Source organism: Poecile atricapillus, chromosome Z (assembly GCF_030490865.1).
Source record: "Poecile atricapillus isolate bPoeAtr1 chromosome Z, bPoeAtr1.hap1, whole genome shotgun sequence".
In the NCBI taxonomy this organism is placed as follows: Eukaryota; Metazoa; Chordata; class Aves; order Passeriformes; family Paridae; genus Poecile; species Poecile atricapillus.
The window spans coordinates 40,609,187-40,623,895 of NC_081289.1; the positions used below are offsets into that span (position 1 = coordinate 40,609,187).

Sequence of the window (14,709 nt, forward strand, 5' to 3'; positions counted from 1 at the left end):
TAGAGAAGAGAAGAGAAGAGAAGAGAAGAGAAGAGAAGAGAAGAGAAGAGAAAGAAGAGAGAGAAGAGAAGAGAAGAGAAGAGAAGAGAAGAGAAGAGAAGAGAAGAGAAGAGAAGAGAAGAGAAGAGAAGAGAAGAGAAGAGAAGAGAAGAGAAGAGAGAGAGAGAAGAGAAGAGAAGAGAAGAGAAGAGAAGAGAAGAGAAGAGAAGAGAAGAGAGAGAAGAGAAGAGAGAAGAGAGCAAAATTGCTGAAATTCTGCACTTGTCTAAATGAACAAAACCAGATGAAGTAAACTTCAAAATGGCATTTTAAAATTCAGAGTATATGCATGTATGTATATAGATACTATATAAATATACACATCTATATGAACTAAGAATATCAATAGTTAGATATTAATTATTAAGAAGCTGACAATATATTTCCCCCTGTGTTTGTTAAACTGCAAGTATTTATTTTGCTGGATGGCACAAGTTTATGAAGGAAATTATTTTATACACTGTATTGTAATGCTGATCTTCCCACAACCACATTTTGTTGGGATATTTCAAATGTGGACACAAACAAAATGTATTTGAGCCTGCTGAATAGAGAGCCAAATCTTTGTCTCATCATTAATTACTGGATTTCATTCATATGAGTAATTCTCTATTGTGAAAAACAAAAGGAACAACTAAGATTTCAAAAGAACAATGATGATTTGTGTGGGAAACTCCATTAGTTCAGTCGGGTATGAAGAAGGCTTCCCAGCTTAAATTTATGCATTACTAAGCCTCCAATTGTTCACTGATGCAAGCACCCTTGGCCATTACTTGAACAGGTCCCACAGTATCGGTTTTAGTTGTTTAGGCATCGTGCTACTGGTGATGAGCTACAGAGCGAGGCTTTACATCCCTGTCATCTTTGCATGCAGGTTCCAAGCAGAACGGGAATCTCAACTAGAACCAGTAAACTGACTGGATTTGAATGGATGTCTTGCATGGCAGAAAAAACCCAAGGAGATGGCATGACTACCTCAGCAGAGGTAATCTGCTACTAGCTGTGCACAAAAAAGTCACAGTTTGTGTTTTCAGCCCAGGCACAAAGTCCGAGAGAGACACGAGGTCCCACCCAGAACACCTTTACTGAAGCAGCCCTGCAATGAGCTGGGCCTCTGTGGGGCTGGCCTTCCAGGGGCTCTGTGGAAGACATCCCAGCCTTACAAGATCAGCTCCCAGGGCCCACACAAAGCACAGAACCACATGGTCTCATGAACTGGGCTGGATTTGGGATGTCAGGTTGCAATTTTAGACTCCAAATGTTTTTGCACATAGTTGATACTCAGAGGTGAAATCCTGTGGGGGCCAGTACATAACCTCAGGCACATCAGGCACTTTGCTGGTGCATTTGGTGCAAACTGAGATACCCATTTTTGCCTCCTGACTCCAGAGGTCATCAAAAAGGCAATCCTCTGAGGTCACTGGATTTAATACCATTTATTTTATGGCATAAACAGCAGCTGAGAACGTTTGGGCTGGGAAACTCACAGCTCTGATGACTCTTCCAGAGCTGCATTCTGGCAACACTGGAGGTGCTGAGCAGGAGTCCACAGTATCTGAGGGTACCTGCTCTGGAAAGAATCTCAGGTGGCTACTTAAAATTGTTTTTTAGACCAGTTTTTGGTGTAGCAGGGGTACAACCATGTCCAACTAGTATATGATTACTTATTTTTGTCAAAAATCTATGCTGGTAGTACCCCTAACATGGTAAATAAATCAAATGGAAAGATTTCTGAACATATGCATTAATGTGTGTATGATGTGTGAACATAATTTAATTAATTTTAATTTTTAATAATTCAACCATTTTTCAAAATAAATTTGAATAATTAAATTTGTTGATTTTCTTGATGCAAACTATGCCTGTGCACACAAAAGTGTTCACACACATTCAAACACAACATTACAAACATTGAACAACATTACAAAGTGTTCACAACATTACAAAGAACTGACTATATATATTGAAAAGAAATTGCTTTAATTTAATAGAGGTCAGGGAGGGAAGTTGGTAAAGTTTAATTAAACCTCATGGACTAATAAAGATGCCATGCCTTCTTAGCTAGAAGACTAATATATTATTGGATATTTTACAAAATCTAACTCTTGTGTTTGGGACTAAAAGTGAATTAATTGTGTTTGTTATTTACTGTATTCCGAAGAGGAAGTTCCTGGAAAAGACTCACTGCACAAGCCAATATAAAAGTAAAAGCTGTCAGAACTTGAATGGTCTAAACTGAACATTTAAAATTATTTTTTATGTATGTTGGCATGCTTATTAGTTTTTCCTAGGATATCAGTTTTTAAGGACTACTGATAAAATCACCAGCATTAAAAAAAAAATCACACACTAGACAAAACATCCGTCTTCTTAATATGAGCTGTGTACTTACAGTTCTTTTAGGTTTGTTAGTGTCCTGATAGCAGTGGGGAACTCATCCAGACTGTTGTAATTTAAATCTCTGTATGAAAATAGATTTTATTATTTTGGTTATGCACTGCATAACAGATAACATAGAATTGTTGGCAGTTGTAATGAACTATCATCTTTGATGTATTGAATAAATACATACTGCAAAAAGACAGGAAATCCTCAAAAGTGCATGGATATTTTCCAACAAAGTCTATTTAGAGCACATTATTGTTTCTATTTTTTATCAGCATTCTATTTTTAGTTACATTTTAGATATTCTGTAACAAAGAAAATATAAGTAAATTCAAGTACTACTAAGGGATTTGCTGTTTTATAAATTGTCCATTCTTCGCATTACATTAAAGTATTAACAGAGAAAGAAATCTTTCAAAAGAATATTCAGTGACTGGTGCTCTGTGCTTTACAAGTCTAATACATTTCTTTATAAAGATTTCTAACTGTATTGTTAATTTTAAGACTTGACAACAGTCAAGAGAGTACTTCTGACCACACAAATTGTAAAAACTACAGTGTAGCTATGTTAGTGACCTCTGCTTTAAGAAGTGCTCATGCTACAGCAGTAATTAGACTATATTCTGGTAGGCTGAATGGATTATAATCCTTCTGCCCTCAGCATGACATATGTATCCTTTAGCATTTAGGAGATGGCTGAAACTAAAATTGAGATATGCCAGTTTACTGTGATGTCCTCTGGCAATATTTTGTGAGGAAAATATTCTGAAAAACTGGAGCAAAAGCCTTTTTAAACAGGCAAAACCCAAGCCACAGTTTACAATAGATTGAAATTGAAATAGTATCAGGCTGAAGTAATGCAGGCAGGAAACTGCTGTCTGAACTCAACAAGGCTTTCCTTCCTGCTTGTAAATCTCTCCTGCTTATTGACAAAAAGAGATTACAGGCATGTATGGTTTGGTTTTGCCCTCTAGTGATATGTGATTTCCAGACCTACCCCTCAATGCAAACAAACCATCTTAAAGCTGGCGTCCATCATTTACACCAAGATCTCTTCAGATTATCTTGAGACTATCTGGGAACTGGTCTATACATGATGCAATTACTATGCTTGAGGCAAGCGCTACACTGTCCTGCTGCAGGGAAGTGGCTGCACCTACATTTATTCCTGGGTTTGTGACTGTCCTCTGTGTTTTCATCTCTCTCATGCCAGGTGGCTGGGACTGGGTTTGCAATTACTTATTCTATTGTTCTGTTTTTCCCCATTTGTGACCAAGTGCCATGTGAATATCACTTAAATAAACAAACCAAACCATTACATTTTCCTTCTTCCTTTCCCGTCCCCCTTTCCGGTGCTACACTAAGGGACTTCCTCTCAACTCACAGGCGGCTAAAAGTCCAAATTGTAAAATTGCAATTCAGTGGCAAGGGATCAAGGCAATCAAACTGGTGATAAAAAGCCCCAAGAAGCCCAAACCTTCTTGCTTCTTAATCTTAGTGAAAGCTGAAAGTGGGCAGGACACAGGTTTGTGGATGGGAAAGCAAACAGTCACCTTTAGATCAGCAATATCCATGTCTGAAACTATTTGTTTCTCATAACTGTATTTTTAACCTCTATCCTGGTTGGGTAAAACATCCAAAATCATTGAAAATGATGCAGCTGACTGCAGCAGGTGTGGGAGGAAGCACATGCAGTTTTACTGTCCCTGTGGCATTTCTGGGGTCTGGGTGACTCCAGAAGACAACATCTGTATTTGACTAACTGTAGCAAAATAATTTCTGCTAACCATTAGCACTGCATTCCTGTTTGGTATTTTATGTAGAATATATTTTTGCTAGATAACTTAAGAAAATTTGAATTGGTCTAAACAGAATTACAGTGAAAACTTGAGGAAGTTTCAGTCTTTACCGGTGCTATTCTTTATCAGAGCTCTCTAAAGACAAAACCTTGGATACAACTGAAGTATTTCTCCCACTTGTAAAGCACATACGTAATTTGACTACCTAGAACTTTTGCTTCTTCCACATATAAAAAATAAACCTACCTAATTTTATAACTCTCCTCTATCGTAAGAGAGTTTCTTAATGTTAAAACTTTTCACTGTGGCAATTTCCCAATCTAGCTATCAGCTTTATTGATTGAACAAGACAAATGAATAGTACTAAACTAGGCAACCATAAGTTCATGAATAGTCACTTCTTTTTATATGCTCAACACAGTTTTCAACTGTCTTTCAAACAATTTATCAACTGACAATGCTTATTAAAAAGGCAAACTAATTTTATAGTCAAAAATAGGATTTACTACACAGAGTCATTGTGAACTATCACTTAGATCCTGTAGCGATTAGGCAAGCCCAAACCCACATTTGGCTTTTGGGCTATTTTTATTCTTTCAGAATATTAATGAAAACACTCTAAAAAAAAAAAAAGAAACAAATAAGAGGTCAACTCACAATGTCTCTAGGCTGTGGAGCCCATCAAAGCATTTCTTTCCCAGGGAATAGATTCTATTGTTATGGAGATGTCTGCAGGGGAACATTAAGCATGCAGTCAGGAAAGCACACTGCACACAGTGGACTAAAGCAAAACATTTTGATGGTTAAATCAAAATTAACTTATTTTCAGGGATGCATTGGTTATATGCAACCATGCTTTTGCAAGAGCATGTATAGGAGGCACCTCTACCACCCTCCACCCATTCTCCCAACACATCTCCATTTGGTTTCACAGAGGTAATCTGTTTTAAAACCACCTATATTGTTCAAAAGTGTTATATCCTGCAGTTCCAGGCTGGGGTTTGCATAATGAATAGACATATTCTCAATGATAGCTAATCAGGTAAGTAACATGTCTTAAAAACTGTGTGTGGGGTGTGAGGTGTATATTTGGAAGATATATATTCTGACTGTGTTAGAGGGTATGGCCCAAAAGAGCAGCCACTGAGGAGATGGGTAACACAGCAGACAGGTAAGGGGCATCAGGCTTGCAGAATGCAAAAAAGCACAAAGCCATAACACAAAAAGTTCTAGCTTCTCTGAGATGAGTGAACTAAGTAATCTTAGAAGTGCTGTAGCTTGCCTTTCTTTGAAATTACGAAAATCAGTAACTACTTCCTAAAATATTTAGTAATTGAAAGTAATTTTTATATAGTTTAACCAATTCTACCCACCCCCTGTCCCATCCCAAGACTCTGAGTTCTGCCTATTTCTGCCTTTTAGACTGACATAGAAAAAAACCACTCTGAGTGAAGCTCATTAATGTGATTAGATTCAACTTGTATCCACTTCAGGTCATTTAATTTAAAAGGAATGCCTTTTCCCCAGATTTTTCCTTTTATTTTGTCCTCAAAATCCTACCCCTGTAGTGGAGGGAACTAAGGGAGAAGGGCTTTAAGAGAAAAGAAAGGCTGTGAATGAGTGGCTGCCAGGCCCCTCATTTTACTCCAAAAATATTGTTAAAGATCACAGGCTCTCCAAACATTCTGCTGAACCTAGAGAAACTGAGTCTATCTATCCATCAAAGGCAAGGATTCTGACATCAAAATAAAAATGTTCTCTGGGTTTTTCCTTTTCTAGGAAGAAACCTAATCAACTCTGTATTTTTTTTATGAGTACTCTGACCTTTAATGCTTTAGTTAGCATGAAGAGTGCATCTTCAAATTCCAATTATGTTTGGATCTTTAATTATAAAGATTTTGACCTGCTCCAATTGACCATGCACTTTTGCACCGTGTTGAAAATTTGCCATACTGTATAGAGTCGCAACCCAATGAAAGCAGAACCACACACAAAGATTGTGATGAGCCAAAAAGATCAGCTGTTTTAGGTCATGACGACTTAATCATTTATTAATCACTATAAAGCCCAGAAGATTAGAACTAAGCAAGGCAGAGCTTAAATAAGGAAACCTAACTGAGCAGAAGCAAGTATGGCCTGAAAAGAAATTATGTTCTCCTGCATTTCTTAACTGTGCTCTTACCACTCTATTTCAGGTAGGGGTCTAGAGAACAGAGTTCAAAACAGCCTCTTGTCTTTTCCATTGCTGATGTAAGTCTAGAAGGTCAATCAAATCACAAGTCCAGCCATTCTTTAACTTGAATGGGATTGATATTTAATGTAAAGAGAAGGCAAAGGCTTTGCAGCACAAATCAGATGTTAATCCCCATTTTTGGGGCCCCATGGAGACAGAGATAGTGACTATAGCTGTCAGGGAAGAGCCCTGATGTGTGTCAGGTTCAACGCTTACGCTGGGGCTTGAGTATGCTAGAACATGCTACGTGTCTTACATGTAAGACCATGGTTTCTGGCAGCCTATAACGTAATTCTCTCTTTAATAATGCTAATGTTTTCCAAAGCATCCTGAAATTACTTCTCCACTTAAGTTTCTCCAGCCAGTCTAGATTTTTTCCACTTGGTAAATTCCCAGAAGATAAGAAGCTGAAACCATGATTCATAGTATGCCTTCCAGATTTTGATGCCAGCTGTGCATGTTTCACTTAGTTGAACCGGTATGCAAACATAACCAAATACAAAACTACATATACTTTCTATGACAGGAAATACATATTTTTTTCTACTAGATGGCATTCTTTCCAAGTCCCCCAGAAAGATTTCCGTTCATTTCCTGTTTCTAATCTTCCCTCTTTCAATCTTAGATAGCACACAATGCATCCCTTCCTGTTTGTTTTGCTGACCAGATAGGGTGATTTTTAATTCCCTTAAATATTTTTTTATTGAGATGGAAACTTTTAAGCTAGATCAAAATAAGTGATTTAGAAAATGCTAGTACAAAGATGCAATAAAATCTGTTTCTCCAAGAGGCCAAAGCCCTGCAAGAAGACACTGTGTATAAAAAGCAATCAATAGAACTTACAGAACTACCAGACTGGAGAGGTTTCCAAAGGCATAGTCCGGTATGTAATGAATTTTATTCAGTGCCAACGTCATTGCCTGAAGTGCTGGTAAACTCCTAAAAGCTTGGACGGGAATTTCTGTCAAGGAATTATCATCTAGCCACAGGTGTCTAAGGGAGACCAAGCCATTGAAGCAGTTGGGGGGTACATAGTTGATGTGGTTGGCATCCAGACGCCTAGGAGAAAAAGAAACAGAGAAAATGGACTTCAAGTGAAGTGGCTTTGCACAATGGCTATAAGAAGTTGTCACCATGAACATAACCCCAAAGGATGGACATGGGTTGCCACTTCCAGTTTTCATTTCCTGGAGATTTTACCTTCCCTTCTTGCTTGCAGCCTCATCCTTGAGATCTCAAATTGTGCTTACACATCTGCTTGTCAGCTGGCTCTGCAGAGACAGCTCTTCTTTGGAGCCATCAACTCACTGAGAGCACACACTGATAATTTTTGAGCAAAGTCTCCCTGAAGACTAGCTATGATTTTGTTTCCTTTCCCAATTGTTTGAAATCATGGAACAAAAAAGTGCAAGGAACTCATCCAGAGAGTCTCTTTCAGAGCTTACAAATCACTGAGCTGCAAGATAATTTGGATTTCCATATTTTAAACACCCATTCCAAGACCCATAAATAGAAGTCACTTCTGAGTCTCTGGAGAGTCCTGCTTTACCTTTTCTTAAATATTACAGCTATAGAATCACAGAATAAACTGTGTGGGAAGGGACCCACAAGGATCATCTAGTCCCACTACTGGCCCTGCACAGCACCATCCCAAGAGTCACATCATGTGTCCAAGAGCATTGTCCAAATGCTTCTTGAACTCTGTCAGGCTTGCTGCTGTGAACACTTCCCTGGGGAGCCTGTTCCAGTGCAAATGCTGTTCATCCTAGTGATTCTAATGAGAACTGAAGTTCACATTTTTTCAGCAGTGGAACATAATGTTTTTTACCTAGAGATCAGTATTGCCAATGTGATGTATTTGTATTGAAAAAGAAGTTACTAAATGCACTTCAGCTGCTGCAGAGCCAACAGAGGGAGCTCAACTGCACATTGTACCTTTGCAGAGTATGGAGGTGATGCTTTGTTGTCACACTTGTGTAATTAAGGATTAAATTTAGTGAACCTTTTTCAGATGTGGTGCTACATATATAATGTCATCTATTCACTGGCTTTTGTTTTTGCTGTGTTTTGCTTTTTCATTGTTATTCTTTCAGGGAAAGATTTAAAAGTGCACTTCAGATTTCTGAAACTTTGTGAAACACTTGGTTGGGGATGTGGGCCCTTGATACACTTTTTCTGCTTTTAATGTGTTGCAGAGACTTATACCTTTTCCCTAACATGAAAGCTGTGCTCTAAAAATTGTCACGAAATGTTTAGAGAGGAGTAATTAAGTGAATGGTAAAAGAGAAATAAATTTAAATATATGTTTGAAAATACTAAGAACAAACAGCCACACCTGGGGTACAAAGAAGTAATTCTGTACAACCTAAATTTGGTCTCCTTGAGAGAAATGCAATACTCTTTGTGGTGGGCATATTAATCTCTTTATTTAAAGCTGCTTCCTCATTTACAGTCATGTAAAATGTCAGGTCCATTCTATCTCCTGTTCCATGCTGGCCCTACCTACTTCATGAGAACAAATAATGACTGCCAAGGCTCCGTGCCAGGCTGGCAAATAACTGAGACAAGGTCAGTTGGAACAAATTTATAAGGTTCAGTGTCAAAGCCCTTGTACAATTAAATTTTCAGTATAATAACTGACATGTCAGGCAGCAGAGACAGAGCTTCCAAAATAACTCAGTGGTCTGTCAACAAATGGGTAAGGCTGGAAATGTTTAGAAATACTCATGTTGTTCTTCCTCCTTTCCCCAGGCAACAACCATGTTATGCCTGTGTTTTCAAATAAGGTATAATTTGAACGAGTAGATGAGGTTTCTTTGTGTTCAGTCAAAAGTAAATTTCTTCCCTGCTGGTGATGCTGGTATGTAAACTAAGAAGTTACAGTTGCCTTAGTTTGACAGTTTCACTGATTAAAGAATGGAGGCTTTATTCAAACTACATGTGCTGCAGTATTGCAGTTAACATCTCGTTCAACAGGAAGCCTGCCTGTGCAGCCCTGATGTGTCTTGCTCACTCCACGGGAGCCACTCACAGGATGCCTGGCTGTGTGGAAAAGCCAAGAGTTGCTTATTTGTATGTGACCCTGTGGCTGAAATGGCATCACTTCTGCTGTCCTCAGTGAGACCAGGATTTTAATCTTACCAATATTGTGTAGCAAATCAAGGAACTGATTTTTTTTTTTTTTTTTAATAGCTGAAGTTTCCAAATACAAACTCACCACTGGCTATGTAAACAAAACCCACAGAACAGAAAGAAAAACAGAACTGCTATACTGCAAATGAAATTCTAGATAGTTGAATTATTGTTTAAATAAAGCTTGGAAGAAACAAAAAAGCTGCAATGATTTGTGCTTCAGGTTCTGTAATTGGATTACATATCCTGCAAGTACTTATAAGAAGTACTGCCTCAAGTGCTCTTTCGTTATCTAATCTTTTTAAAATTTCCAAGTACCGTTTTCCCTCTTGCAGATATTAAAAGGTTTCAGTACTGGTTATGTTTCCTGTCATACTGTAGGTAATGCACACTGATGTATAAAGGACTGATCAAAATCACCCTTTTCAGCCAATTGTTTTACATGTGTTGATCAAAGTTTTGGCACTTTCAGAACTAAACCCATTAACTCACAAACATGACCCTATTTTTAACTGAAAATATATGTAGATAACATGTGGTGAGTTTGAAAGCTGCTATTATATTCCAGAGAGAGCTAATTTAGGGAAACAGAAATACTTGATCTCTTCTGATAGGCAGCATGTAAATAAAGCAGCCACTATGAAATTCACCATGAGCTCACTTAAAATGTCTAAACCTTTCAAAGCAAATGCTTGAACTATGTGGACTGTAACCCACTAGTGTTTCCTGTGACACACGGTGAATTCTCTGACCATGCACACAAATTATGAAAAGATACTGTTCCTGCAGAATGAAAACCTCATTTATTGGTACAGACAAAGGCAAATGTTTGAAAAATATTTGATTTGCATTTTTTTATCAATGTAATATGAATGGATACTAAGTTTCATGCCAGTGGTAGGTTTCTAAGGGAATATATACACATACGTATATATATATAAAAATTTTCCCCCCTATTTTCTGTATCTTCTCTCAAAAACAGCTACAACCTGGGTATATCTCACAATCAAGAAATTCCTTAATATCTTGTTGGAGCGCCTTGCTCATTCACTCAGGTTTAAATCAAATGCTAGATAGACCAGTAAGGAGATTTCTCTCAAGCCATTTTTCCCTCTGAAATGAACAGCTATTACATGGATTGCCTCATCTTGAATGGATGAGGGCCAGAACACAATGAAAGGTCTGGAGAAGAGGGAAGCCACAAAGATGGATAGAGAGGTCAAGGATAAAATGTTTCTTTTGATGTTTAAGTTTAAAGTAGGAGAAGTAAAAACCAAAGGAAAAGGGAGAATTTTTAACAGGTAGGGGAGGCAGAGAAGTGGGGGCACAGGAGGACTGATTTTAGGCATGGTGGATTAAAGAAAGTGCGCTTCTCTCTCCCTCTGTCTTCTCTTCTCCTGACTCAGCTCTGGTATGCAGGGAGCCTCAGTCAAGTCCCTCCATGAAGTGTGCAGTAATGATGGATGGGGGCTGTGGACAGGGCCTGTCTGGGGAGGACATAAAGGCCAGGAGAGGGTCACTTGTAGCCCACCATCTTTGTTACACAGACCCTCTTAAGTGTTTGTTCACAGGATTGACTAAAGTCTCATTTAAGTAATGGCAAGTGGCATCTAAACTAGCTTTGAAAAGTGGATGTAATAAAAATAGAGCTGGCTATGTTGTAAGCCATGTTTTTCAAACCTGGTCTTTTAAGCAGGATATCCCCTTCAGTCCACAGGGGAAAATGCTAGAACTATTGTAAAAAGCTTAAGTACAACACAACAGCCCAGCAGTTCTCACATCTCACTTTTACAAGACTGATACAAAGAACCCTGCATGGCAACACAAGATCAAAAAAGACAAATCACAGGTCACAGTTTAGGAGCATTTGTTTCTGTCCCACTGCTCAGTTTTACATGAGGTTTCCACAGCCCTGGGAGTTTCTCAATCTGTAGTGCTTCTCTTCACATCCAGATGTGCTCAGGAGTATTGGTAAACCTGCATTCAAGCTGATGGATGCTATCACACTGCATACAGGCAAGAAGCCAACTGCACTGCTGTGTTTATACAAAGGTTGGCTCTGATACTGGGTACTTTCAATCCCCACAGCTGGGAAAAAGTGGGGGCTAGCAGGAGTTGTTGGATTATCCCAGGAAGCTGGCTGCAGAATCACATCATGACCCTACAGATAGACAGGCATGTTTGATGTGTCTGGGAACACTCTCAAGTCCTTACCCAAATGGCTCGGAGTGCCCTCTCCTAGCCTCCCAAGAAAGGTGTCACCTGCTGGCGACAGTCCCAGGTGCATGTGATCTACCAGAAGAAACCCAGAAATACATTCCTCAGTTCAGGGGAATGTTATTTGGCATGGGTCAAAAGTGTGCCAAGGACCCTGCTAACAGTGCAGCTGGGCGGGCGGCCATGGCCAAGGCCTGGGAGCGCTCTGAAGCACTGCCTGCTTTGCTCAGCTGGTTCTGATTACCACAGCATGCCACTGCATGGCCCTCAGGACCTGACTGGAAACCTGGTGTAAGCCCCTGTACTGCCAAACACTCCAACAGCAGCTTCTTGGCCTCCCACATATCCTGATGGGCTTCAACCAAGCAGGATGATTTCTGGCTAGCAGTTTGGAGGTTGAGAAATTTGTCTGTCTTAGAGATGTGATAAACCCCACCTCTTTAGAGATTACTCATAAGACAGGAAAGAGTCAGATGCTTGGTGCCTTCTATTGGATGAAAGGAAACATCACCCAGTGGCCTGGAATTGCTGATCTAATACAGTCTCTTTGCACCCCATTTTGAGAGCAACTGGCTTGTTGAGTTTGGGACTGCACATAAAAAAAACAGTAGCAAATGCTTTTTAGGTAACCTTGCACCTCTACCTTGATAACCTTGGTTATCAATCCAGAAAAATGTCTCTGACTGAGAGGGGTGGTCTGATACTGTACTGCTGCTTGATGTTTCAGTCACTCCTCTGTTGCCCAGTGCCCTGGGGCTGTAGCAGCCCAGACGGTGAAGGTGTGCAATAAAATGACTGCAACAGCAAGTTCTGAGATGTCTTTGTGTATGTGTAGACATCTGCATGGGTACAAACAACCCCAATTTCAAATGTGGGAAATTCCTTCTCTGGGAGTTTGTGGGCATCTGCTGTGGTACCAGCTTTCTTAAGGATAATTCCTCCTGTAGCCTTCATTATCATGAGGTGTGACATGGAAAACCACAACTAAGGTTCCTGTCTTTTCATGAAAACAGTTCTCTGGAGAGAATTTAACTTCATCAAAGTTGTTTGATCTTCTAACTAAAAATCAGGATTATTAACAGAAGCATCACACTGGAAAATAATTGTTCAAATTTAACATTTCTGGGGGTGGGGGGGGGAGGAAGGCGGCTTTTTAATTTTAAGCCTGAACTGGAAGAATTTCAGAACTATGTGCCCTCAAAGTCTTCCAGTGCTTGTTCAGAAACAACAAGCATGGAAACTTTTCTTGAAATGTCAAATATTTGGCGGAGTACAGGGACGATGAAAAATCCATTTGCTGACCTGTTCCAGACAGGCAAGTACTGAGAACATCTGAGATGAATTCTAGACAATATTTTGTGTAAAAACTGGTGTCACCATCAGGGGGTCTATAAATACTGAAATACCATATAAATAAAATGTAAGAAATCTACAAAGTATGTTGGAAAATTTTAAGAAATTTCATTGATACTACTTTACTGTTAATAGTAAACTCCAATTAATTTGCTTCACTAAATTGCAGCTTTGCAGGTTGTTAAGGGAAAAAAGATGGTTTATTTTTTCCATGTGTCAACTGTTTAAAGTGCTAACTGTTTAAAGTTTTGTGGGCTATATTGTATTCTGCCCTATTTTCCACTGTCAAAGTAAAAGTCCTTTAAATTTCACAGGAATGAGAGCAGGTGATGCAGTAAATAATGCTTGCTTTTTGAAATGTTCTTCATGGCTTGTGTGGCATGAGTAGTGAAGTAACACCTGACCTGTTATTAATTTTGACTACCTGTGTATCTGGCAACGCAGCAGTAAGAGCTGCTCATTAACAATGATGTCTAAACAAGAAAATAAACAGAAAGAAGTTTCATCTATAGAATTCACTGCAAAGGGCTGTGTTACAATAGTTCCAATAAAAGAATAGCAGAAGCTTTGCTTTTCCATCTGCAGTGCCAATTACCCTGTCTTCTTCATTGAGCAACATTTGAAAATGGAGATCTGCAACTTTTCAGTGGCTAGTAATATAAAATATATAGTAATGTGTTTGGGAAAATAGTAAAAAAAAGATTACTGATATATCCTTGCCTGTTTTTGACCAATCCCTTCTTGCTCAAAAATACTGAAATTATATGTCAATTCTGGTCAGTTCTGGCATATAAAGGGTGTATTTGAAAACAAGATAATTGTACTAGAGAAACAAAGATACCTACTTAAACAAATAACTGCATTAAATAAAAAAAAAAATGTCAGAAAATAAGCTGCTAATTGAAAATAACATATCAATATATGTATGCAAAGTTTTTGAACTATACATATATGTTAAAAATCACTATAAGTTTTCTTGATTTAAACACAGAATGGAGATATTGATGATGTGCGAAACACAGAATCCAGAGATTTCCTGCTTATAGTCTGTACTAAAGAAATACATTTGCTTAAGGTGACCAATAGGGATGAGAGCATTCAAGTGACTCTTTGAACCCTGCTGCCAAGTACTAAGTTGTGACACATCAGTGATTGTGTGTTCCTCCCTTTCAATCAAGGTATCTGCACACTATTTTGTGCTTGACAGAAATAAATGCCATTTGAATTGTTAGGACTAGAAATCTGGATAATTTGTGTTCACACTAGATATCAGAGGAAAATTACTGCCCATACAATAATACAGATACCCTTCTGCTCAAAACCACATCCCAAAATCAGCATGTGCTCATTACTTCCTTAATTCTCCTGCCACAGAGGGAACTAGAGTCCTATGCAAACATTGCCCAAGCTCTGATAGCTGAACTTATTTATTAATCATAGCAGCACATCACTGGTTTCAACTACTGAACTACAAAGACTTTTATAAAACTGGAGAGTATTTTAATATTTATATTATTTATATTATTTATATTATTTAATATTTAATATTGT

General features: G+C 38.5%; 1 protein-coding gene across 1 annotated transcript in view; it reads right to left on the minus strand.

The window, feature by feature from the left end:
• Positions 1–14,709, minus strand: part of LOC131572570 (leucine-rich repeat-containing G-protein coupled receptor 5-like) — a 90,706-nt gene that overhangs the window by 20,533 nt on the left and 55,464 nt on the right. The window contains exons 5-7 of the mRNA XM_058825819.1: positions 7,300–7,515; positions 4,881–4,952; positions 2,432–2,500 (exon numbers count right to left, since the gene is read on the minus strand). Coding sequence (XP_058681802.1) covers positions 2,432–2,500; positions 4,881–4,952; positions 7,300–7,515 — 357 coding nt within the window. The remainder of the gene's footprint in view (positions 1–2,431; positions 2,501–4,880; positions 4,953–7,299; positions 7,516–14,709) is intronic.